At 33.4% G+C, this 25,291-nt stretch overlaps 7 protein-coding genes across 7 annotated transcripts; 2 read left to right on the top strand and 5 right to left on the bottom strand.

The window, feature by feature from the left end:
- Window positions 1-2,454: 2,454 nt before the first annotated feature.
- LOC107362365 (protein SET) lies at window positions 2,455-4,006 on the bottom strand. The gene is made up of 2 exons (XM_015929407.3): window positions 3,005-4,006; window positions 2,455-2,945 (listed from the first exon to the last, which is right to left on the bottom strand). The coding sequence occupies exons 1-2, from the start codon at window positions 3,881-3,883 to the stop codon at window positions 2,796-2,798; spliced, it is 1,029 nt and encodes a 342-aa protein (XP_015784893.1). The 5' UTR covers window positions 3,884-4,006; the 3' UTR covers window positions 2,455-2,795.
- A 595-nt stretch (window positions 4,007-4,601) lies between these two features.
- Window positions 4,602-5,083, top strand: LOC107362370 (uncharacterized). Its single transcript, XM_015929413.3, has one exon. It carries the CDS (start codon window positions 4,602-4,604, stop codon window positions 5,034-5,036), a length of 435 nt encoding a protein of 144 aa, XP_015784899.1. The 3' UTR covers window positions 5,037-5,083.
- Window positions 5,031-6,551, bottom strand: scf (Calumenin B scf). Its single transcript, XM_015929409.3, has 3 exons — window positions 6,303-6,551; window positions 5,475-6,242; window positions 5,031-5,391 (listed from the first exon to the last, which is right to left on the bottom strand). The coding sequence occupies exons 1-3, from the start codon at window positions 6,381-6,383 to the stop codon at window positions 5,287-5,289; spliced, it is 954 nt and encodes a 317-aa protein (XP_015784895.1). The 5' UTR covers window positions 6,384-6,551; the 3' UTR covers window positions 5,031-5,286.
- A 1,206-nt stretch (window positions 6,552-7,757) lies between these two features.
- Window positions 7,758-12,306, bottom strand: LOC107362364 (uncharacterized). Its single transcript, XM_015929406.3, has 7 exons — window positions 11,765-12,306; window positions 11,281-11,634; window positions 10,489-10,596; window positions 10,269-10,416; window positions 9,988-10,163; window positions 9,511-9,916; window positions 7,758-9,410 (listed from the first exon to the last, which is right to left on the bottom strand). The coding sequence occupies exons 1-7, from the start codon at window positions 11,789-11,791 to the stop codon at window positions 9,139-9,141; spliced, it is 1,491 nt and encodes a 496-aa protein (XP_015784892.1). The 5' UTR covers window positions 11,792-12,306; the 3' UTR covers window positions 7,758-9,138.
- A 944-nt stretch (window positions 12,307-13,250) lies between these two features.
- LOC107362368 (calmodulin) lies at window positions 13,251-14,618 on the bottom strand. The gene is made up of 2 exons (XM_015929412.3): window positions 13,998-14,618; window positions 13,251-13,716 (listed from the first exon to the last, which is right to left on the bottom strand). The coding sequence occupies exons 1-2, from the start codon at window positions 14,416-14,418 to the stop codon at window positions 13,688-13,690; spliced, it is 450 nt and encodes a 149-aa protein (XP_015784898.1). The 5' UTR covers window positions 14,419-14,618; the 3' UTR covers window positions 13,251-13,687.
- A 2,173-nt stretch (window positions 14,619-16,791) lies between these two features.
- Window positions 16,792-18,905, bottom strand: LOC107362169 (leukocyte elastase inhibitor-like). Its single transcript, XM_015929188.3, has 3 exons — window positions 18,547-18,905; window positions 18,030-18,452; window positions 16,792-17,445 (listed from the first exon to the last, which is right to left on the bottom strand). Exons 1-3 carry the CDS (start codon window positions 18,772-18,774, stop codon window positions 16,960-16,962), a joined length of 1,137 nt encoding a protein of 378 aa, XP_015784674.1. The 5' UTR covers window positions 18,775-18,905; the 3' UTR covers window positions 16,792-16,959.
- Window positions 18,906-20,673: 1,768 nt separating this feature from the next.
- On the top strand, window positions 20,674-25,285 carry LOC107362170 (fibroblast growth factor receptor 2-like). Its single transcript, XM_089265966.1, has 4 exons — window positions 20,674-21,521; window positions 24,306-24,513; window positions 24,593-25,103; window positions 25,173-25,285. Exons 1-4 carry the CDS (start codon window positions 20,890-20,892, stop codon window positions 25,283-25,285), a joined length of 1,464 nt encoding a protein of 487 aa, XP_089122092.1. The 5' UTR covers window positions 20,674-20,889.
- The last annotated feature ends 6 nt before the right edge of the window (window positions 25,286-25,291 follow it).

Genomic DNA, 25,291 nt, shown 5'->3' with positions numbered 1-25,291 from the left:
ATGCAAGTGGAGATGAAGGTTGTTCCTCAACACTCTGGAATTCCTTTATCAAGTCTCTGACAACATCATACCCGTGAAGAGGCGTTTTAAGAGGCGAATCAGTATTAATTTTGCCAGATTTGGGTGTCGTAAAAGTTAATGAAAATGATGAAGCAACAGAGGCAGCAATAGGAGATGAGAAAAAGTCACTAAAAATTGGATCACTCTCAGAGATACCATTAAGAATTGTATTTCCTACATGCTGCATTGAATCTGTCAATGATCCTGAGTCAATGTTTCCACACTCTGATGTGTTTGTCGAATCATGTATAATTTCATTTGTCGGTTTCTTTGGAGTTTGCTGGGTATCACAGTCATAAACAATGGCATCATATTTGATTTCTAGGTTGTTCATTTCATTCAAAAACACGTAAAAATTGTCCATACTTTTTTGCAGTTGAGCTAGTTTATCTTCAACCTCTTTAAAAATCAATCGAGATGATCGTGATTTAAGATGTGATCCATCTTCACGAATCTTACCAATCTTTGTTGCCTTGTAGTGAAGATCATCTTCCGCCACAATTAGAAAATTTTTGAGCTTTTGGAACCATAGTTTGTCTCTATTACAGTCAAAGTCTGGATCTTTAAAGCGAGAGTGATCTGAATGGAACTGTTGATGATGATGATGGGGCATATCATGAACACTATTATTAGAATGGGGTTGAAAATTTGGTTTATGCATTATCAACAGCTAATTCATACACAATTAAAACAATTACAAGTTGACTAAAAATCTTTGAGAGAAATATTTCCCGCCTTAGTGTCTAAGACCAGCTGTGTAAAGAAAGAAGCCACAGCCTGATCCACTGATCAAGAATCCCGCAATGGTCTAAACAACGCCATCTACAGTATTAACATATCCTAGCCATTTAATTAGAATCAGTGGATTTGTTTAACAATCAGTTTAAACTAAGCTAATAAAAATGGTTGGTCAAGAAAACTATAGAAAGCTAAAGAAATATCAATATTATAAACTAAAGTGATTTTTTAATAAGTTAAACCAATGATCAATAGAATAGCTTTTCGTCTCATAAATCATAATCTCATGAGACATTTTTTCAAGACAATCATCGACCAATGTTTTAAATGATTAGCTAATATTTTCGATCTTCAATTTGAATTCAGTTCGCTTGCAGGATTTCTCAAGCTTATTTATAGCATTTTATTGAATTCAAAAGAGTCTATTTTTTATGATTAAAAATTATTGATCAATTCAAGCTATTAAAAGAAAGATTTAATTTGCAATACTAAGCCGGGTAATTCAAAATTCGGGTTATTTTTTCTCTGCACACTGCATACAGCCATCTATGGTTTTAAAAAGTAACTTTTAAAATTACAGTTGATTATTAAACTCAAGTTGCAGTAATTGTTCGCAGATGACGCCACCAAAAATCTCTTCAAAGCGACATTAAAAAGGAAACTCTTTCTTTGCAACTTTTGAGAGGTTTGATTGGATTTATCTTTTCATTATCATAATTGTGAGACAATTTATCTAAATAATCCTAAGATACCTTTGATTTAAAAAGTTGCCAATTTACAGTTCAGTTTAAGATCATAAAATATAAAATAATAACAGAAAGATGGTTACTGGTTTATAGTTACTGAAATACATTTTTTGGTTATCAGTTACCGAACCATGACTATAAATCCTAGACAAAGAACCATTCAGTTGCGCAGCAGTCGGGGATTGAAACCCGTCCAGCCTGATTCTCCATTTTAGACTATGGTTTCGGTTATGTTTATACCTAAATCTGGTTATTTGAGAGTAAAAGCCTAAAACCAGTTTCTGGTTTTCATTTCAGTTTGGTTTTATTGTACTTTGCCTCACAGTGTGACAATAAAAACCTCATCAAAAAGACCTTTGAACTACCAAAATAATTTTTTCATTTAAAGATGAAAGTCTTTCAATTTTGAAACTATGATTTTTCAAGCAAAGAATCTCCAACACGAGTGATTAAGAGTGATAATTAAATCATAATAAAAGTGTTATATTTGTAAAATAAGATTGTTCATTTTGTATTGGCTGATTCTTATTTTAATAAACTGGTTTAATGAGTTATATTCAGGTTTGTTAGTTGTATAGTTATATTAATAATTAATATTCAGGCCATTAATCCAGTATTGTTTTTATTCGATGTTATTATATTTTATAGATATGGTTAATAAATAAATTATAGTTTTTCCTGATTAGGTTAATCTAACAGTGTTCGTCTGTGATTCTATTATCTGTCTTCTGGAGATGCACATAATCACATAAACTAAGATTGATAAGGATTTTATCAAATTTTATCTAATTATTGAACTCATTGCTGAGTAAAATGACTTCCATAGTATCTTTGTAAAGCTTATTATCTGGACTTAATTTTAAATTGTATACCTTTAAGCCTAAAGACAAGTTAATTGGGATATAAACTATAAAGTGATAAATTATTATATTGGTTACAAAATGAGGCATTTTTTGGATGAGGAATTTTTCATTTTTATAACCATGTCAATAAGAAAATTTGATAAACAGATGATAAGGAGATGGAAACAAAACGGGAAATATTTCTTGAGAGAAGAATAAACAAGACAAAAAGAAGATACAACATAAATGAAAATTTAAGGATTTTTTTTCATTTGAGAATGATTGCTCAAATTTAAAGATAAACTGTATTTGTTTATGTTGTTGCCGTTTTGTATTGATCTGAACCAAATAGTTGTCGTTTGATTGATAATCAGTAAATTTCCTCTTGCATCTTCTTATTACATCGCCTTTAATCTGCATCTTCATCACCTTCTTCTTCCTCGCCTATTTCATCCTCGTATTCTTCTTCTTCACCAACTTCCTCTTCACCTTCTTCTTCCTCGCCTTCCTCACCGATTTCTTCGTCATCTTCTTCAAGTAAAACGACTGATTCATCGCCCTGAAAATTGAAAACAAAAAATTTAGATACATAAACTTATGACAATAAGATTTACTTACTTCTTCAACCTCCGAATCATCTTCATCGTGTTCGCCTTCGTCCAAGCCATTTTCTACTTCCATGTCTGGTACAAGAAAATATTGTAGTGGATTAGGCCACATATCATCCTTAATTACTTCTGCAATATCATCAGCCGATGCATCACCATTCTGAAGGTACCAAGTGAAAAAAGTTTGCCTTCCTACTGATCGTTTCTTTTTCCTAAATGAAATATTTACTCTGTTCATGGTTTGTTCTTTCAATCGACCAGCTAGTTCAGTATTTTTCCAATTTATAGGTGTTGATGTCGAAGCAGGGTCTCCGGTCGAGCCCAAGTGAAATTCTTTTATGAGCGTTTCATTGTCAAAATACGGATTCGATTCGAAATGAAAAATTATCCGGTATCCTGATTTGATGTCTTCAAATTCTTCAACCTCTAATTTGGACAAATAATTAAGACATTCTTCCTCCTCTTCTTCCAAAATTGTTGTTAATGTTGGGTGATTGACAAATGCAGTAACCCAGAAGTTAGGAATTTTCTTGATGAGATCATTTCGTTTTTCAAAATAGGGTTTTCTTAGTTTGTTGTATTTCTGCTCAACTTTAAGTATCTCTTCAGATGCTTTCTCATTCAAAGAATCAATTTCATTTTGACAAGCGTCAATTTCTTCGAGCGCTTTTTGCGTCTCCGGGTCATATTCTCTATCCTTACCACTGTCGTCACCACTAACAACATCAACGACCTCACCATCACCACCAGAATCGATGTTGTTTGCTTCTTTGTTGTTATTCTTGTGAGATCCGGCATCCTCCACCTTTTCACTAACATCACTTGTCTTCAACTTTTTAGTCTGCGGTCCATCATCAGCAGAGACATTTTGCTCATTGGTCGATGACATTTTCAAAGTTGCACTATTGAAGCTTGTGTATAAGGTAATCCTTTGATTTATCTAAATAACTAATTAATAGACACTTAAAAAACTAATTTAATTAATCAAAAACTAGAAACGCTGAAATAATGAGAAAAGAAATGAAAAAAATCACACAGATTTTAGACAGTAATGCCCTCTGAATTTTTATAAAAAAATTATAGGCTTTGGCGCCATCTAATATCAGAAAATATCTGACAAAATCTATTTTAATTTTAAACAAATTTTATTGATAATCAATTTATCAATCCAAGTTAATATTGAATTTTCGCAGTCAGGTTGCTCTGTTACACACGAAATCTACTTACAACATGCTATTATCGATTGATAGCGATTTGCTAAATTATTAGATCATCTCCATCTAACCTTTGCAATAACGTTTAAGTTAAAACAAAAATTGTTGGCTTGTTTGATAATAACGGCAACATTTTAAGCTGATCACCATCATGCATTAGACTACTACATTTAACGCTAATCTGTATAACAACCCATGTTATTTAATTTTTATTTCAAAGAGATAAACTCAAGCTTTGCATTTCGTTTTCAAAAACCCGCTGCGGTTTAAAAACAAGACATGCGTGAAAATGAAAATTTTCAGTTTAACCAGCTGAATTATTAGTTTCCATGTAAATTTGCTTAATTAATGTTACAGTTTAAGCTTTCATTATAGTGTCTATCAACTCGAATCATGGATGATGTCTTTGATGAAGATGGAGATGAATTAGCCTTGATGAGTAAGGAATACGAAAAGATAAGTGAAGCTATTGGTAAAGAAGGATTACGTGATGGTATTTCAGAGGGTCGCTCAGCTGGTACTCAAAAAGGATTTGATGCTGGATATGCTGAAGTTTTCCCAATCGTTGAAAAAATACACTTTTTCAAAGGATTGATACAAGCAATTTACTATAGACCAGAAGAGGTATCTCAATCGGCCGATGTGAATGATGAATGTAATAAGTGCCTTGGAGAAATGTTGAAAGAGTTAAAAGTTATAGAGAGCAATGTGTTGCGTGATTTAACTGACAATCAAGCATTGCAACCAGCGACTACTGATTCTATAAACCAATTTAAGATCAAATTAAAAGCTCAATTAGAAAAAATAGATTTTCAAGTTGAATTGTAACTCCAATAAAGAATGAAAAAATTTATTCTCTTATCATAAACGAAAAACTTTGCATTTTTTTATGATCTCGAAATTCATCCTGACATTGACATTTTCCAGAATAAGCAAATTATTGACTGAGTATAAGCACTTTGCAAATTTAGTGAGTGAGTAAATATAAAAATTTCCAATCTGAGTCTGTTTCTTTAAGGCATGGACGTAAGGCTGGAAGACAGTTAGAAAATCGATTTTCAAGCCAAACATTCAGCACTTAAAGCTCATCATGTTTCATCAACGCTTCACCAAAATCGGTAGCTTGGCTGCCGACAAACAAATCATAATTATTCAAAATTTCTTCTTTTGTTAAATAACCATCCTGAAGTAAAAAAGAAAAAGAAATATTTCGATTAAAAAACATTCACGGGTTTTAACCGTTTTCAAATTAATTTATCAACAAACCTTATCTTCATCTGATTCAGAAACTAAATGTTTTGCTTCAACTCCACTTAAATCTGAATCATCAGGAATAATCCAATCTTTGACTTCGTTGCGATCAAGGAAACCATCCTTATCCTTATCACGAATAGTATTGAATTGATCCTTCTCTCTGAGAACCCAATCAGGAACCTCAGAATCGGCGCCATCACTACCGCTATACATGTCACTTATATATTCATTGAGCGATATTTTACCATCTCCATCTTTATCAACATCTTCCAATGTTTCATCAATAACAATATTTTTCATATGATCAGCTTCTTCTGGATGAAGAAAATTAGTAAATTCCTCTTTAGTCAAAAGATCATCGCCATTGACATCAGCTGCCTTCCAACGCCTCTCATCCCTTCTCATCATGTCATTATAAACTTTGGCATCTTCTTCACTGACTCCACTATCCAAATCATCCATGAAGCCGTAAGTTGATTTTTTATAATCACTCCATGAGAGTAAATCTTTGTCCGAGTTTCTGTGAGTTTTCCATTGCCTTTCTACATCATCTAAAATGTATTTAGCTTGGCTTTTGTGTATCCATATTCTCAATTCGTCGAATGATACTTTACCATCGTTGTTGGTGTCAATTTTATCTACTATTTTGGATAATCTATCTTTTGATTCCTCTGGACTTAAATTATCAAATGCTTTAGATTCATCGGCTCCAAGGAAAGCTTCGTGATCATACTCGGGATTGTGGTGATTGTCATCTGTAAAATGTGACTCTTTGCTCAACTGTTGAAAGGAATGGTAAAAGGTTGATTATCAATAATTAGACAATTATTGGTCACTTACATGATCATGTTGAGATTGTTTGCAAAATACTGAGTTGATTAAGACAACAGTTATAACTAAAATAAATAATAGATTAGACATTTAAGATTATCAATAGGACACAAGATAAATTGATGAAAAATAGATTATTGTTGATCAGATAATCATAGATGTAAGATACTTATAATTATTAATTAAATACACAGTTAGAGAAACTGATAAAAGAAAATGTAAAAATGAAAAAAAGATGAGTGTTGTTTTTTAGCTCTTATGAACATATGATGAGGTGTACAAAAGACATGCCCCTATATGAAGCACAGCAAAAATCTTTACATTTGGCCAACTATTTATTTTCAATCACTTCAAGTTAATAAACCACAATATTCACTGTAATCAAACAGTTAAGGAGCTGAACATGATTTTAAACAGATTTGAAAATTTCTCGAATTTTTACATTGAAACTGTTAAATTGCACATAGATGGATACAACCAATGATTGCTTACCTTGCAGTTGAAAGGAGTTATCGTATCAATTATAATTGTTTCAACAGCATTTGAGTATATTGTAATCTGACTAATCACAAGTATATTTATAAATTCACTAAAACCAATTAAACTGTTGAACAAATGCTTACTCTGGAAATTGGCACGGCTCATTGATTGTTTACAGATAAGTTGAATGTAATAAAACGTGTTACGAAACGATATTTTTAAAAGCAGAGATTTTTTCCAAGTAAGTTGACAAAAAATTAACTTGATTATTCCAAGTAAAAATGCCTATACTTGAGGTACACTCAACGGTGCATAAGTATCAGTCAAGGATAAAACCTATGTATAATTGCTGCCAAAGTTTAATGAAAAGCAATTGTTGGAGTTGAAAATGGGAAAAATCTGGTAACATTTAGTTGCATAAATTCAGATTCTTAATAATTGTTAGCCCATCTGAAAAACTTTATAATCGGTGCAATCAAGCGGTAATTAACTTGGTCTTTGAGATTGTTTACATTGTATTTTCAGACATGTTGACCATTTGAGACGATACTCATTTGCCTAAAAGTGACAATTTTTGGTCATTCTTGCAGCAAATCACAACTTGACAACTTGGTGTTCAAAAGTACTCGACCAGTCACTTGGGGCTAGATCTGGCTATTAAGTCTCATGTTTCTTTCATGCCCATCCAAGATCGACAGATTGACAATTCTGTTCTCTTATAACTTTACGCCAATCTTTTTGAATGAATAAAAATGAAAAACCAACGAATGAAATGAGAAATATCAAACTCGTCAGAGATAAGAAAAGAAGACCAGAGCAGAATAAACCAACTCTGTTTATTAAAGAAAATAAAATTATCTCAACGAAATCACTATCTATTCGAGTAAATCATAAATTTCTACCAAATTGTTTTGAATATGGCAAATTAAAAGTCCAAAATGAGAGCATCATTTTATCATCTTTCAGAAATTAACACGATTAGTATTGATTTTTAAGTTAAGTTTTATTAATTTTTAAATTAAATTTGGTCAACTTATTTTTATTATTTAAAAATCTAAGAAAGTTCAATAAGAGAAAACAGAAAGACAAGGTTAAGAAGTTCCATATGAAGTGGTTGATGTATAAAAAGAAAAATGACCAACGTCACATAAACTCGAAACCTTGGTTCGATCTCTTAATTTTGTTAATTTTGTTTACTTTCTGTATACATATATATATTTGATAGTTATATATATTTTTATTTTATATTGCCATAGAAGCAAAAGTTGGGTTTGCTGTAAATGATTTTTTTTCGTTTTACTCAGTCACAACTTTAGAAATAATATATCTTTGTGATTTTGGGAGAAATGGAGGGTATTTAAGAAATATCATTTTCATATTCGGTGTTTTTAGGCTCCTTTTGTAGTCGATTTGTCTTTTTCGGTGCCTGATTACTCGTAAATGTGGTGATACTGGTGAGAATCGATGATCACATAAATGCATAAAAAATTTGATGGATGAAAAATAATCGAAGATAAAGAAGCGATCAAGTTGATGAAAATGTTACTGATGGTGGTGATAATAGTGGAACTGGTTATAAGGTTGGTGATCAACATGATTATACAGAACAGGAATAAGTTGAGACGAAACAAAATTAGGAAAAGAATAGATGCTTTTAAAGAGGAAATGGAGACATTTCATGTTAAATTTTCAACAAGATGTACAAAAATGGACGAAAAGGAAAGGAAAGGAAAAAAATGAAATTAATATAAGATGAAAAGGCAAACTTTTAAGATAGTAGAGGCTAACAAAGAGATGTGGACGAAGGGAGAGTTGAGGGGAATAGATGAAGAAAAGATGAGGCGCACCATCCACCGACGACGAAGATTGTTTAAATCAACAACCAAGATGTAAATTCACTTTGTTAATACCTGGTCAATTAATCCAAAATATGTCTTTTTTGTAAATCTCTTTGTTTTTATGTTGAATCACTATCGTCAATAGAAGTTGTAACGATCAGGCTCATTATGAGAGTGAAAAAATGAACTTGTTTTGTAAAAATGAATATATGTTTATATGAGAGTGTAGAGCTGAAAAATCACTTGAGAAATGTTGACAAAATTCCTGATTGATTCCAATAAGTTCATGCAATTGAGTTTAGCTTGTTAACTTTTTTAGTCCAATTGTCATAATAAATGTTTCCAAAAAAGATGTCACGATTTGTACAAAGATACGACATAAAAACTTTCTTTCTTGACAGGATTAGCAAAAAATTAACAATCCAAAACAATTATAATTCCATGGTTACATTTCTTGATTTGCCAGCTAATAAATATTTAACCAATAAAATTCCTATTTTTTATAACAACAACACTTTGCTTGATTTCTAGCGATTTGGATTAGTTTTAGTGATATCTAATTCTGTAGATTTATAATTACCATCACCAACACTTTCATTAATAGCCAATTCAGTTTGATCGGAGTCGACAGTTCTATCATTTTGAGCAGCGGCTGTTATTGTACCAGCATTAACAGTTTCTGCGTCACTTTGGTTTTGCTGATTGACTTTTTTAGCTTGATGAGTCTTGAGATGTTTAGATAGATGATCACTTCTCATGAAACGTTTTAAGCACTCGGCACATTGGAAACGTTTTTCACCTAATTAAAAAACAGCAAAATAAAAAATATTGTCAATTTAAATATTAAAAAGTTGAATTAATGTGGATGGAAATTAGAACAAATTAATTTGATCACTAACCTGTATGAGTTCTTCTATGTCTCTGTAATTCATCAGAACGAGTAAACCTTTTACCACAGAATAACCAATTGCACACAAAAGGCCTTTCTCCAGTGTGCCAACGAAGGTGAGCTCGAAGATGAGATGTTTTACCATATACCTTGTTACAACCAGGAATATGACAAATATGTTGCTTCTTTTTTGTTTCACTATTTCTACCCTCCCCATCACGACAATTTGGACAAGTGCAAGCTACTCGACGCATTTTACGTCCAGTTCCAGCTTCGGCTCCTGGAGTAGAAGCAGTTTCACTGCCAGAGGTATTGTTTGTGAATGCGGCGGGAGTGGACGTACCTGCAGCTTGAATAGTTGCAGGAGAGGTTGATATGATTTGCCATTTAGTAGGATCATTAGGATCTTGTTGTATCTGCAAGGCAAAGTTAAACAATAAAACAGTTAATAATAAGCAAAATAATGACAAAACTGCTTTTAACTGACCTGTTGACCACTAGAGCCAGGCACTGTAACGAAATTACCATTTGGGGTGATACTTAAACTTTGAATAGCAGCAGGCGATGCTGTAATTATTTGCTGTTGGCCTCCACCTTGCACTTGAATAGTTTGGACACCGGTGGATAATCCTTGAACCTGAATTACATTAGGCCCACGTATACCTATGTAAATTTATAAATAAAATAGCAAAATATCAGAATATAAACATGTAAATATTGCTCAGAATTGAGCTGAATAAAACAAGATGAAAGTGAATTTGAACTAACCCGTGAATTGTGATAAATTTAGAGCGTTTGTACCCCATAATTGATTTGGAGCAGCAATTAATTGACCAACTTGCCCATTTGGAAGTTGAACATTAGCCACAACAGTTTGACCGGCATTCGTTGTTGTTGTAGTAGATGTGCTTGAATTCTGCGAAATAAAATTAAAAGAAAAATCCATGTTAGTGTGAAATTTTGCACAATTTTCCATAAAAGTTCTTACCTGAGTTTGATTTGCGTTGGAAGATTCGATTCCGGGCTCTTGTTTAACTTGAGTATTTGTGGGTGTATTGGCTTGAGAAACTTGAATAGGGGTTGCAACTTGCATTTGCTAATATATCAAATATTGAAAAAAGGAAAATAGGACGATTAAAATCAACACGAAATAAAAATAAATGAAAAATCACGGAGTGAAATAATAAATGTCAATCTAGAAGAGACTAGGAAAGAGGAAACATACGAGAAACATGGTAGATAGAGCATTTGACCTCAAGGAAAACAAATGAGTAGTAACGGTTCTTTTGAGATTGCATGAACTTAAGCTACACTAGCAGCCAGGATTGAATTAACAAAGACGGAGGTTTCTTTCTAGTCGCCCTCTAAAGATAAATTTTGTTCAGCTTTCTATTATAAATGCTCGAGATGGTGACACCAAAAAATAAATTAATTGTGATCCTTAATTTGTTAAAATAATGTTAGCCTAATGGTTAGCATTGGCGATAAGGCTACTAAATTTCATATGTTGCAATTAGCATCTAGGGCTAGCGTTCGAATCTCGCCAAGCTCCAAAGAAAAGGTTACATAGGTAAAGCCCCTGGAGTTTATCTCAATATCCTCCCGTCGCCTTAAAAGCTTTCTTGGCTGTTTGATCCACAAAAGCAAAAAGTAAACTTAACCATGTCTCCTTAATGTAGAGTATTATTTCTATAGTCATTCTATGCAGTATCAAATAGTCAACTGATGATTTCTCAGCTCATTTCCTAGACTCTCTTCTGAATTTGACATAAATTTGTACCTGTCCTAACGGAGGAACCACTTGAACTGTCACTTGTTGACCCGTAGCTACTGCTTGTATTGCTTGCAAAGGAAGATGAATAGTTTGAAATATCGTTTGTCCGTTCGCCGTTGACATGGGAACTTGCAATGGTATCGTCTGTTGAACATTCCCAATCGGTAATTGGAGGGTTTGAAGTACATTGCCCTGCCGCATTGTGAGAGGTACCGTCGTTTGGCCACCTGATAACTGGGCAAAATTAACGACATTGCCTGCCACACTTTGGACAACTGTCTGTGCCTGATTAGCCTGGTTAACTGCTGCTGCCACGGCTGCTTGTTGCTGCTGCTGCTGCTGTTGTTGAGCCTGTTGAGCCTATGAAATTATTGTGATCATTCGTAACGAAATAATAATATTGAGATGAAAAAACCATTGGATGATATTAATATTATTATTATGTACAAACTGTGAATATAGTGTCTTATGTATTGGGCGTGGCACTTACCAGCAAATTCAGATCCAGTTCTGCCATTGTTGTAAGGTGGTGGATATGATTACACTCTGTTGTTCTGTGAGCCTATTTTTCCACAGTTTTATAAGTGTTGATCAAGTTTGTTGATTAATTTCTTTACACCGAGTAAAAACTATTTAAAGAAAAATAAGAGGAAGAGAAAGAGAAAGAAAGGTAGATACGTCGACAAGAAGGTTTGGTCAGAGGTTTACCAAATTTGCAGTTGGTTGGGGGAAATCATTCAACTCATTCAATATAAGCACTATTCGCGCATACACATTATGTGTAACACATATACAATTTTTTCTGGGTTACATCAAATAAATTAACAATTGAATGGATAGAAGGATGGATAAATCAGGAATTCCGGCCCACAATCAGTAGACTGTCCGAAAGTTTGGTGTGATACACAAAAAACTAGCAAGTGGGTGGCAAATGCTGAGGGATGCTCAAGATTTCAAAGAGGCGAGGTAGAGGATGATAGGATAGAAATACACTGAGAAGGGAGTTATTTTGGATATAAACCTGGCCTTTAATTCAGAAAATGTCTAACAAAACTGAAATCTCTTTCCTCTTCTTCCTCCTCCCAAAAACAAGGCCTACCTCTTTGTCTTTATATTGCCATCTACCGATGGTTCGTTTTACTAAACTCGCTTGAGCATCGGAAAAGCGGCACATTGAAAAGTCGTTAAGATTTCAGTCAATTGATCATATAAGATGAAAGAGATTCATCGTTATATCACTGATAATCATCCAGATATGGCTCAAAACACGAGAAAAGTTATAGCAACTCAAGAAAATAGATTTATCAATTGATATGCTCCAATTTTGAGCGATCGTATGACCTAGTATAGAAATATGAAATAAGACTGATCAATTTGATTGACAGTACTTGAAGTAACAACCGAGTGATAGCTTTCAAATTTATTTTTGCTGATGGCGATTGAAGTTGCTGAGAAATCAATTATTGTTACATATGGATTAAATAGTTTAATGATGCAGTTTTATGGAGCTCTAAGAAAAATTTACGATTTCCTCTCTTTTAAAAGAAAATTTTTAATTTTATTATGCGATTTCAATAGGCATTGAGATGCAAGCAAACATAAGAACTTACAAGTAAGTGACAATAATTTAAGGACAAAAATTTACAAGCAAACAATCCCTTTTAATAAGTTTGTTATTGAACTGTCTCAAAGTTTGATTGAACCGCGATCATTGTTGTTGATTTAAAGTTGATGATAGTGATGAAGTAAATGTTGAAGATGATGTTGATGATAGTCGGTGATAGTGATGGTTATGTTTAGGGTGAAAGCGATAGTAATAGTGATGATTGAAGTAATATTAATGTGAAATTGATATACAATCAAACAATTTTATACCAATTTGGATTAGATTTTTCTTTTCAAAATTAATCCAAATTTAAAAGTGAAATTTACACAATTTTGATTACTCGTTGATCAATTGAGAAAGTGAAGTCAGATAAAACAAAACAAAAAACATAAATTTAATTAAGTAATCAAAAGCAAATTTCGTGTTATATAATCTATTAGACCACGCAGTCAAAAGCGTGAATTGATTACATTGATCTGAATGTGATGAGATTAAAGAGGAAAAAGGAGAGAAAAACCGGAATCTGAGGATATTTTTTTTTGAATATTTTCAATCAGTTTCAAATTGAAATTTTGACCGAAAATTAAAGTATGGCTGAACATAAAGAATCAAGAAGAAGAAGAAGTTGTGAAAATTGTAGCAACGCAGAAAAAACGTTCCATTTTTTGTTGGATGAAAAATGAAGATTTGTGATGATAGCTTCCATTGTATTTTTGCTTTTCATCTTTTATTGATTAATTTTTATCCCTGTCACTGATTGGATCCATTGGATCTAATTAAAATGAACAATTAACCTTGTGCTTTTATTCATTTGGATGTCATCATCGTTACAAATTCTGTTTACAAAGAGAGAGAGAGAAAATAAATAAATGATAGAAATAGAGAAATAGTAATAGAGTAATAGAGTAATAGAGTAGTCGAGAAATGGAGAAATAGTAACAGAGTGATAGAGAAATACAGAAATTACAGAGATAGAAACAGAAAAAATAGAAAAATAGGAAAAATGGGAAAAAAATAAAAAAAAAATAGAAAAATGAGACAAATAAATACATGACAAAATATCAACTATAATAGGTAATAAATGTACTATTGATTGAAAATTTGAAATATTACTTACCTTCATAATTAACTTGACCATCACCGTCAATATCGGCTTCACGAATCATTTCATCTACTTCTTCGTCGGTCAATTTTTCACCCAAATTGGTCATTACATGTCTCAATTCAGCAGCAGAAATAAAACCATTACCATCTTTATCAAAAACACGGAAAGCTTCACGGATTTCCTCCTCTGAGTCTGTATCCTTCATTTTTCTAGCCATCATAGTCAAGAATTCAGGAAAATCAATAGTACCATTACCATCGGCATCAACTTCATTGATCATATCTTGTAATTCCGCTTCTGTTGGATTTTGACCTAGACTTCTCATAACAGTTCCCAATTCCTTGGTGGTAATTGTACCATCACCATCTTTATCAAACAATGAAAAGGCTTCCTTAAATTCAGCAATTTGCTCTTCAGTTAGCTGGTCAGCCATCTTATATAATACTATTGTTTTAATTCAGGTACAAGGTGAATAATTTTAAATCTGATGAAGATGAAGATGTCGATGAAGTAAATGTATGTTTATAATAAGTTGACCAATAGAAGATTATTGAGAAAAAGATTAAATTGAAACACAATTACAGAGAGAAAAACAGTCAGAAACAGAGACAAATTTAGGTTTTGGTTTGAGCAGAGACAAGTAATGAGACTTCAGCCTAGTTTAGCGATCTTTCGATACTAGTAATAGTATTGATATTCACAAAATTACACTTTTCGATATATTGTTAGATAGTATCGATAATCGATAAGTAAAGTGAATATTTTGATTTCTAATTGTGGCTGATTATGATTAGTTCATCTTCCCTTGAGTGAAAACTCACAAATATACAATTATCATCGATAAAAAGATCAAAAATTCGACCACAAAATAATGCAATCTCTTAGTTGCCAACTGATTTCATCTATTAGGTAATCAACTATGTTTTTGCGTAAAATTTATTAATTCAGTTTAAATTTAATTGTAATTCAATAGGTAATACAAATTAATCGAAATAGTCTCCATTTTGTGACGAAAATTGTATCCCTCTCCGTTACTCATTCACTCAGATCTTCCGTTCTCACCATTCGTTTATTCCATATTTGAAATATCCTGTCATTCACAATTATGTTTAACCTTTCATGGTGTCAACCTTAAAAGGACTGATTCTAGAATGTAACATTTATTATTACTTACAAGGGAAGTGAGGCAAGTGGTACGGTTAGGATCGGATAAAAAGTGTATAATTCCATTGGTCATGATGAAAATAGTTGGTTACCGTACAAAGTTGAGAACGCAATTGTCCTTTTCTACCTCGAAATTCGATCATTGCTTTTCAAAGCGCATAAAGCCATACTGAATATAATCATGAATTTCCCCTCGCGTAACTTTCCAACCCTTACCATTAATGATTTTTTTCTCAATACTCAATCTGCCCTTTGTACACACCGCCCGTCGCTACTACCGATTGAATGATTTAGTGAGGATTTCGGACTGGTCAATCCAGACCATTGGGAAACTAGTGGTCGGATTGTGCTGGAAAGATGTTCAAACTTGATCATTTAGAGGAAGTAAAAGTCGTAACAAGGTTTCCGTAGGTCAACCTGCGGAAGGATCATTAACGTATTACCCTCTTATTATAAGAGAAATACAACCTTCAAACAATCAAACACTCTGCATAGTGATATTGTAGATGCTAATATGGTGAATGCAATTGAATTGTATTTGCATTAGAGTCGCAATTGTGAATGTTTAATGCAAACATTTAGCCATTGCAACACGTTATTTGTATTACATTCGTTCATTCATACATCCATCTTTCATTATCCAATGCAACAAAGGGTGAGGGTTATCTAACGATAGCCATAATTTATTTTTGTAATAAATTTTGACTTTTCAATAAATCAAAAGTTTACCTCTGTGGTAAGCTACGCAATTTCAGCTTACCATTGAGGTTAACTTTACCAAAACTTGACGACTTCAACCTTCGACTCACAAGCAAAATTTTATCTTATTTCAACATGATATTTGAATATGTAATTCAGATTGAGTATTGAGAAAAAAAATCAATGATGATATGGGTTGGAAGGTGACGCGAGTTGAAATTCATGATTATATTCACTATAGCTTTATGCGCTTTGAAAAGCAATAATCGAATTTCGAGGTAGAAAAGGACGATTGCGTTCTCAACTTTGTACGGTAACCAACTATTTTCATCATGACCAATGGAATTATACACTTTTTATCCGATTCTAACCGTACCAATACCCTCACTTCCCTTGTTAGTACCCCGTATCCCAACAGCTTTTTAAAAATAAAATTCAAATAACTCGAAAATAGTTAGCTCTTTTTTCACTAAAGGGTGCCAAAAACTTTGATTTCACCGTTAAGAGTTGGGACTTACAAGCGGTTACAGAAAGCGGTCAATTTAACTCAAAATCGAAGTGATCTGTTCTTGATCTGAACAGAGAATTTTTCATTGAAAATAACTGCATTTTCTGGTTAATTGACAAAAGTTACACCAGGAAAATGAGTTTCATGAAAAAATCTGGTTTTATTATTGAAATAAAGGCGATCGAAGCTTCAACTTTGACCTCAATTTTATCGAAAACTGGCGACTCAAACAAATTTTCAATAGCACTGATAGACTCAGTTTTTATACCCCTAAAAACTCACTAAGTCCCAACTCTTAACAATCAAAGTTTTTGGACATTGTCCTTTGTGTCAATTTGTGCATAAATGTGACGATTGTGTTTCTTTTTATTAATATTAATAATAACAACCATGTATTAATACCATATATAACAACTGTTTTCGTTGAAATAGAAATTTTCATTGGAATGATTAAAAGATAATTGATTTACCGATTTTGCTGATAGCGAATGAATGTCAAAATGTCATGATTAAATATAAATATTCTCAATAGATCGTGTAAATTTTGATTCTATAATAATAATAAGTGAAGAGAAAGTAAGGTTATATGACTTTTCAGAGCGACTAGATAGAAGACATATTATTCAATTGACCCATGAATAGATTGACTTTTGTAAGATTATCACGAATGAAAAATAGAAATGGCCTATCCGCAATGAAATTAATGACTTTTGGTGGTGCACATGCCAACACTGCTTCAAGTTGAGTTACCGCCGTTGCTACAGTACCAGTCTCAGTGACTTCAATTAAAGCTTTTTGTATTGATTGTGATATGTATACTGATCTTTCAGTAATTTTGGGAAATTCGGCATTCCCTTGGTCAAATGGTAGAATCATTCCCATGTTTGGTAAAATTTCGTGTAATTGATGTTTGTCTTCCAGTTTGAATTTTGGTACCATCAAACTATCCAAACGCGTTCTTGTCATGGAGTCTATCAATCTGGAAAGCTCAGTTGAGTCTAAATTATCGACCATCTTTTTTAGATTGTTGTCACCAATTGGAAGGACCAATATCATGCTCATATTTCCACCATATGGAATCTCGACAATCTGTTGATGAAAAACGATTGGTGTAACGTATATTATAAAAGTTGAGATTAAAGAATGTACAGGGTGACAATTCATAACCGAGAGACTTTTTTCGAGATAACGGCCGAACGGTACATGCAGTGGCCCTCATATTTTTTTCTGGGCATAAGGGCCTCAAAGGTAAATGTTCGGGCTACTTTGCAGAAATCCGAAAATTTTGAAATTTCTATGGGATTTTACATAGTAAACATCATTTTTTAGAAAAATTGGAATTCCGACCTCAAAAGGCGATTTTTTTGCATAAAGTCATCAGACAGCTACAAGTTATTCTTTAAACACATTAATTCAGATGATACATTCGATATTCAGAAAAATCGCCTTTGGAGCTCGCAATTCCAATTTTTCTAATAAATTCTATTTTTCTATGTATAGAAATAGAAATTTCAAAATTTTCGAATTTCTGCAAAGTAGCCCGAACATTTAGCTTTGAGGCCCTAATGCCCGGAAAAAAATGAGGGCCACTGCATGTACCGTTCGGCCGTTATCTCGAAAAAAGTCTCTCGGTTATGAATTGTCACCCTGTATAATGTTTATGAATTTATTACCTTAAATTTTTTTTCAGGAGATTCTAAAAAGTTGTATCTACCTGCATGAAGCATCATCTTAACCTTAGTTGTTGATCCATCTGAATTATTGAATATCTTATCATGTGTACTCCTTTTAGAAAAAGGGTTCAACCAGCTACCTTCGAAATAAATTGCATTTAATAGCAAACACACAGCATCAGGGTTTGGCGGTTCGTTGAGAATAGTTGCAATTTTATTTTTTGTATTTTCGGAAACCCAGGAGTTGACTTTTTCTAGAACATTTTTTCCATTTTTGGTGAAATCCTCATTGAATGCATCGGCAGAATAGTTAGTTTGTAAGCTTCGTACAAAAGTGTCTTTAAGCTTGAATTTTCTGTTGGTCACAAGTAAATTACTAAACTCTAGAATGAAATTTTTATTTGTTTTATAGCTTTCTAACAGCTGAAAATAAAATAAAATTAGTAACAGTGAAAGACGAAAATGATAGAAACAAAATTATTAAGAGGAAATATTGCAATCAAATATGAATAATTACCTGTTTGATTATTTCAGAAATACCTCCATGTTGGTTATCAATTTTATCCAAATCTAGAACTTCTTTGATTTGTTTTTCTGTTTCACCAGCGGCTCCTTCCAATACCATACAATAGGCAATGATAACACTTAATGGCGACAAAAGTAAGTTGGTTGAATCAGATGCAGAATTAACTTTTTTCAAAAACTTCAATCCAAAATCAATACTAGGATTGCTTAGTTGAGACATTTTCAACTATGCAGAATATTTTAAAGCACTGTTATAAAGGATAATAAAAAAATTTAAATTTACGATCAATTTATATTTAAAAGAAACTAAAATAATGATATTTCGAATCTTTACAGTTCATTTAAAACTCACAAGGGAAGTAACCCAGCTGGTACGGGCAGATCAAAATGAACACCCGAAAACATTAAATTATTTTATGATGCAAAATACATTTGTTTACTTTTAAAGGAAGTTTTTTTCAGATTTGAGTTTTTCGAGATATTTTTCGGGTGTTCATTTTGATGTTTTTTTTCGATTTTTTCGCAAACTAAAAATAGTAGAGAAAAACTGAAGATAGATTTGGGTTCCTCATTATCATTTACACCTAAATAATTTGATTTCACATAAATATTCTTCTTAAATTCGATTTTATTAATCATTTTGACCTACGCGATCAAAACATTTGTGACCCTGTAACTTTTTTCAGATCGATTTGCTCATTTCGAGATTAGTGTTTTTAAGGGTTTTCTGACACGGGCTTTCCATTAAATCCACTTTCATTTTGATCTGCCCGTACCAGCTGGGTTACTTCCCTTGTCAGTTAATGAGAGTTTTATCTCATTACTCGTTCACAGCAAAATGTGTTATTCATAAGACGTCCTCGTCGGCTCACTTCTCTTCTCATTAGCCACAGCTAGTTTCTAATGTGACTAATTAAAATAACTTAATATTCAAGAGTTAACTTTAACGCTTAACTTTGTTATACAGCCTAGTCCATTATATTTAAATCATCTAGTAACTGTGAATAATTTTTTCAACGACTCAGAGATCATTTCGAATCAGTACTGCATTTTAAACATGAAATTGCATCATTTGATCATTGAATTCAGGAAAACTGAAATTAAGACGAGACTCATGTTTGTTAAGCCTGTGGAATTGCTGTTATCTTTCAATTAAGTGAATAACAAAGTAAATTGTTAGATTTAAATCTTAAATATTGAGTTTTTTAATTAGCCACTCGGGTCAGGCCGAAACTAGCTGTGACTAATGAGAAGAGAAGTGAGCCGACTAGGACTTCTTATGATTTACTAATTTTTTTCGATCCGAAGATTGAGCTTGAAAATCACCGATCCTGCCATCTCTACTATTAGGTTGTTCGCGTCATTTTGAGCACGAGTTATTTTGGAATAATTTTTCGATAAGTTAGTAATCGATCGCTTTTTTCGTGAAAATATTATTTAAATCAGCTTTAAATTTACAATTCAACTTTTATTTTTGTTTTGAAGTGCTGTTTAAAAGGTCATCGTCAAAATTCAGGCCGCTTTTCGATTGAATCGGTCTACAGCCACTCCATAAAGCATTACAGCTACGTAATGCTGCTCGCAAGATAGCCTAAGGATCTAACTCTCATTCCACAAAATTATCATTTGATTGCGTTTACAGTATTTCCCTGAGTTTTTTTTTGTTTTTTGGAGTGCTGACATCTATGTGAACTACAGGGGGAAATAATTAAAATTTACAGCTTAAACAATTAGTATTACAGTTTAGCGATTCCCCTTTAGCCTTTCCACCCTTTTCCATGCAGGGGGAGTCATTGGTGATGGACTAATTGTTTAAACTGTAAATTTTAATTGTTTCCACCTGTAGTTCACATAGATGTCAGCACTCCAAAAAACACAAAACTCAGGGAAATACTGTAAACGCAATCAAATGATAATTTTGTGGAATGAGAGTTAGATCCTTAGGCTATCTTGCGAGCAGCATTATTTAAACATGACTTATCTTGTTCGAATCGATATAACTGTCGATTCGAGTGCTATAATCTAACTTCTGGTGGGGATCTGTTGCTATTTTGCCCGACTCTAATGGACTATCAATTTAATAATAATTTTTATAAATGTAGGTGGCGCCAACAAACATAACTGTAACTCGACACAATAGTGTTGGCGCCAATATGGGTTTCGTGTTTACTAATCATCTTAAACCAACTCTTGTTTAGATCTTCATCATGTTAATAACAGCTTAAAAATTGCTTTATTGACAGACCAATATAATTTGAACTTGTTTGCAAAATCTTTTGCACAATGCTATTCCCCTGGTCCCAGCTTCATGTTTCTTTACTTTTTAAGTTTCTGAATGATGTTTAAAGTGTCGTTTTCGATCTTCTTCTTAATTTATCTCAATCTAGTCCAATGCAGACCCAGTGAAGTCTCTCATCTTAAACTAGATGCTGGCGATAACCTGGTCTTATCTTGTGTAAAAAAATCAAATCCCTTGAAACTTGCTTTCTGGTTCAAAGAGGAACGTGAGAAATGGAGACTAGTACAGGATGGAGCAACCTACCTCTTCCGATTACCAAATATATCCGAGAAAGATGCTGGTTCTTACAAGTGCAAAAAAGTAGGTGATCTAAGTGTAAAGTTTTTCAAGGTCACTGTTAATGCGCCTTCACACAGAAACCAAGTAGTTTTCGTTGTAAATCAGTTATTCCTCATCGGTATAATCCTCACTGGGTCATTTATTTGTTCCATATTTTGCCTTTTAAAAGTGATAAAAAAAAATCTCATTCTAAGGAACAACATTTCAGAAGACCCCGTGAATTCTATTGCTGATCCGACCGTGGAGCTGAATATTCTAGTTTATCAAAAGTGGGAAATCCAACGAGAAAGATTGAAGTTACACAAGCCTGTTGGACAGGGTTATTTTGGTAGAGTTTATGAAGGAGAGCTAACTGGCGTTGGTAAAGATAAAAAAGATACTCTTCATCTGTAAGAAATTCTTGCGATAATGGGACTTTTTCTTTATCTTTTCCCTTTGCTTTTATTGGTCTTTCGTCGAATCCATTATCGCGCCAGTGCATTTTTATAAAGTGGCTTTTCATATCTTCATAATCGTAATTAAATTTGTCACAATAAATGCATTGGTTCCTGTAGCCCAAAACTTTTCGAACATGTTTTAAGACACCATCACTTTTTCCCGCCTTTTTTCCAGTTCCATAATCACATAAATTGGGAATTCCCGCACATATCTTTGGCTTGCTGGGGTTTCCACGTACAGGATTGTCACGCAAATATTTGTTATGCAATTCTTTATCTTTTTCCTCTCGCAAATAAGTTTTGCCAGATTCATCCATGAGTTTAAAATAAAATTTTTTTGACCAATCACCTTTGTTAGCCGTAAGTACGTTCAACTTATCTTTTTGCAGGGTTTCCTCATCAATTGGGCCAACAGCCAATGATGGGTGTATATTCAAGAGAGTACGAACAATCACATAAATTAATTGCATCAAAGAATTTCTATCATCGTCAGCATCAAGTTTTTTGCTGCAATACTCGTCGAATTCTTTGAATGATCCCAAATTTTTCCAGAGTGAGCTGAGATCCACAGGGTCAACATTTCTCCTTTTTCTGCCACGTGAGGTACCCGGGCTTGTCGATCTTGAAATACGACTGATTCCTGCTGAATTTTCCGTGCTTCTCGATGATGATGGTGATGGTGATAATAGTTGTGGTGACTCTGGCTGTGATCTTTCAACGTCACCAGGAATGTCAACTTCAAGGCGTTGATTATCCTGGGCTTGATTCGAATGTGATGTTGCGGTGGAGGTGCCTGGAGTTGGAGCAGATGTTTCTTGTCTAATTGGCCGTTTGCTTTTCCTGCCACGTTTTTGACTGCTCTCTTCTATAACGATTTCGAATTCAACTTCTTCTTGATCATCAAATGTAATTTCGCCCAATTCTTCCGACGAGTATTTTTCGAGCATCTTCTTTTCAATTGTTGGCTGAACTTTGCTGGCATATGTCCTTAGAGTCGCTTGCTTTCCTGTTTTGAATAGAAGAGTGATTGTAATTAGTTAAGAGTTATTGATTATACCAAACTCTGCAGAAGTAACTCCATAATTTATTTGTAGAAAATGTTGTGAAGTAGCTTTACTTGCTGATTTTTAACGAAAAACTTTTGAGGCGATCAAACTCTTACGTGCTCCAAATGATAAGATAGATCTGAGAGTCACAACTCAGCTGTGGCCTAAATAAGTTGTGGAGTCGCTTCTGAAGGGACTGATGCATAGAATATAATAGAATATAAATATACTTACCGAATTTGTAAGCAAAACAAATGTGTTGAGGACTATCTTTAACCAAAATTCTATCATATGCTTTAACACATGTGGCAGGAGGAAATGGACGAATTTCTGAAACAGGACAAACCTTCCATCGTTTATCTTGTTTCGCAGGTAGTCCTCGGTTTCGATAAAAAAGACAATACTCCATAACTGAATTGAGACTAACTGATACTCAATTGATTTGATGAAAAACAATAAAGACTGAATTTGTCACAATAAAAACAATTGTATTAAATGTCCATTTGTGGTATTGTTGAATTGATTGTTGTAAAGTTTTTGCCCCGATTTTATTCCTGGCGAAGGTGGCAAAAACATTGTACTTTAAAAAGTACAGAATTTGCAACAACAAAGAGTAAATTTTTTTTATAATGTTATCTGATTAATTTGTTTCTTTTTTCAGAAAATTTCAGCATCTTGACAGAAAGAGCATTCTTTCTCTGTTCACTATTTTTAAATCAAACATCTGAACGATAGAAAGAGCATTCTTCCTTTTGGCATTTTTTTGTTGGATTTATAATCAGTAAGTAATTTCTTTTAATTTTAATTTTTAACTTTATCTATTTATTTACATGATCTAAAGTCATGTATTTCGACTTGGTTTTACATTATACATGACTTTAGATAATGTAAAATTATGTATGAAGCATATCTTCCCTTTCTGCAGCTTATGGATGATTATAATTACCTGAGTGTCGTTTGAAAGACGTTCTTCAAGATCTTGAATGGTAGCTTCGTGTTTGGATTTCAATTTACTGAGGTGTTAGTATACAACTTCCACCATGACCACCGTCTCATTTCTTCCCGAGGCAATCTTCACTGGCGTAACTTTCCAATCTAGGAGGAGCATTCTTTTTTGCAAAGCCAGCCATCAGGAATTATGAATCAAGCTGGGAACGAGGCAACGGTTGGCGGTGATCAGTCTGAACAATCTGATCAGTACTCTGTGCATTCTTATAATCTTCGGCGTAAGCGCCCTGCTAGCCCTGCAAAAAAAAGCATGTGAGTTCTTTTATCTGCACTCCTTTGTATCGAAAGTTTTATCCTGAATTTGCGATGCCAAATTAATAATCAATTTTTTCTCATCTTTCAGTCTCCAAAACTTTACAAAAAAATGTCTAGTGATACGAATTTTAAATTGGCTTTTCAAAATGATAACCACCTTTTCACTGTGCTGGTTTATTATATTCTTGCCCATTTTGATTGCAAACTTTTCAAGATAGATGACAAGTTGGAATATTTTAGAGATTTTAGCGTCATGAGCGAGGCCTCCAATATTCATGGTTCCAATGTTATTCGACCGGATGCTGTTGGTGCGATCGGCAAATATGTTTTTCATATTGAGATCCAGCAACAAAACAGGATAAATTTCCATAAGCGCATCCATGCTCAGCAATGTGCGATTTCAAACCAATTCCCTGGAAAGAAAGTAATCTCGTTTGTCATTGGACCAGCCTTCAATTTTTTGCCGCCGCGCTTGTTCAATATCGGTAAAATCTGCTGGTGGACCGCCGGAAACTCTGGATCTCGCAAATAGTGGTAACTTGCGCGACTTTCTTCAATCTCATAGACCTGACGCAGTTAATTTCGACAACGATAAGCAACTTTATCCAAAAGATTTCCTTTCATTTGCACTCCAGGTTTGTTACCATTTAATGCATCTTTGAATTTAGTTAGTTATTTCTATTAATATTTATATTTTCTATTCTTAAATCTCAGATTGCTCAAGGAATGGAGTATTTGGCATCTAAAGGATGCGTTCATCGTGATCTTGCTGCTCGTAACATTTTGGTTGCTGAGGATAATATTATGAAAATTGCTGACTTTGGTCTGGCTCGAATTCTTCAATCTGTTGACTATTACCGGAAAACCACTGAAGGTGTTATACCAGTGCGATGGATGGCTCCTGAAGCAATTTATCAAATTTATTCCAGTTCCAGTGATGTTTGGTCTTTCGGAGTAGTTCTTTGGGAAATATTCACTCTCGGATTATTACCATATCAAGAGGTTGACCAAAGTAACCTTTACACTTTGCTGAGGCAAGGCCATAGACTTGAACAGCCATCAAAGTGCCCTAATCGAGTTCACAAGCTGATGAGACGATGCTGGAGATTCAACTCATGGGAGAGACCGAAATTTTCTTATTTAGTCAAGGAACTGGATGATATTTCAAATAATCGACATTCTCTTATGGATACGCAGTCAGAAAGTGACAGTTTTGACGCTGAAGGTAAATTTGAATTGCTTTTGTATCTAATATCGATGCTAATTAATTTTCTTAATTTCTTTTTTTTCACAGAATCAAGTCTTCACAGTTATTTAAATAATAACATAACGCAATTGAATCGACTTTATTTCATTAACAAGTCCATTAAACAACATTATCCAACAAGTAAATTAATTGTAAAATAAAGAAGG

This window comes from Tetranychus urticae, chromosome 1 (genome assembly GCF_039701765.1).
Source record: "Tetranychus urticae isolate SD_2017Ah chromosome 1, NJAU_TeUrti_SD_1.0, whole genome shotgun sequence".
NCBI classification, from domain to species: Eukaryota; Metazoa; Arthropoda; class Arachnida; order Trombidiformes; family Tetranychidae; genus Tetranychus; species Tetranychus urticae.
Note: the sequence above shows the minus strand (reverse complement) of the source record. Positions and strands in the feature narration are given on the sequence as shown.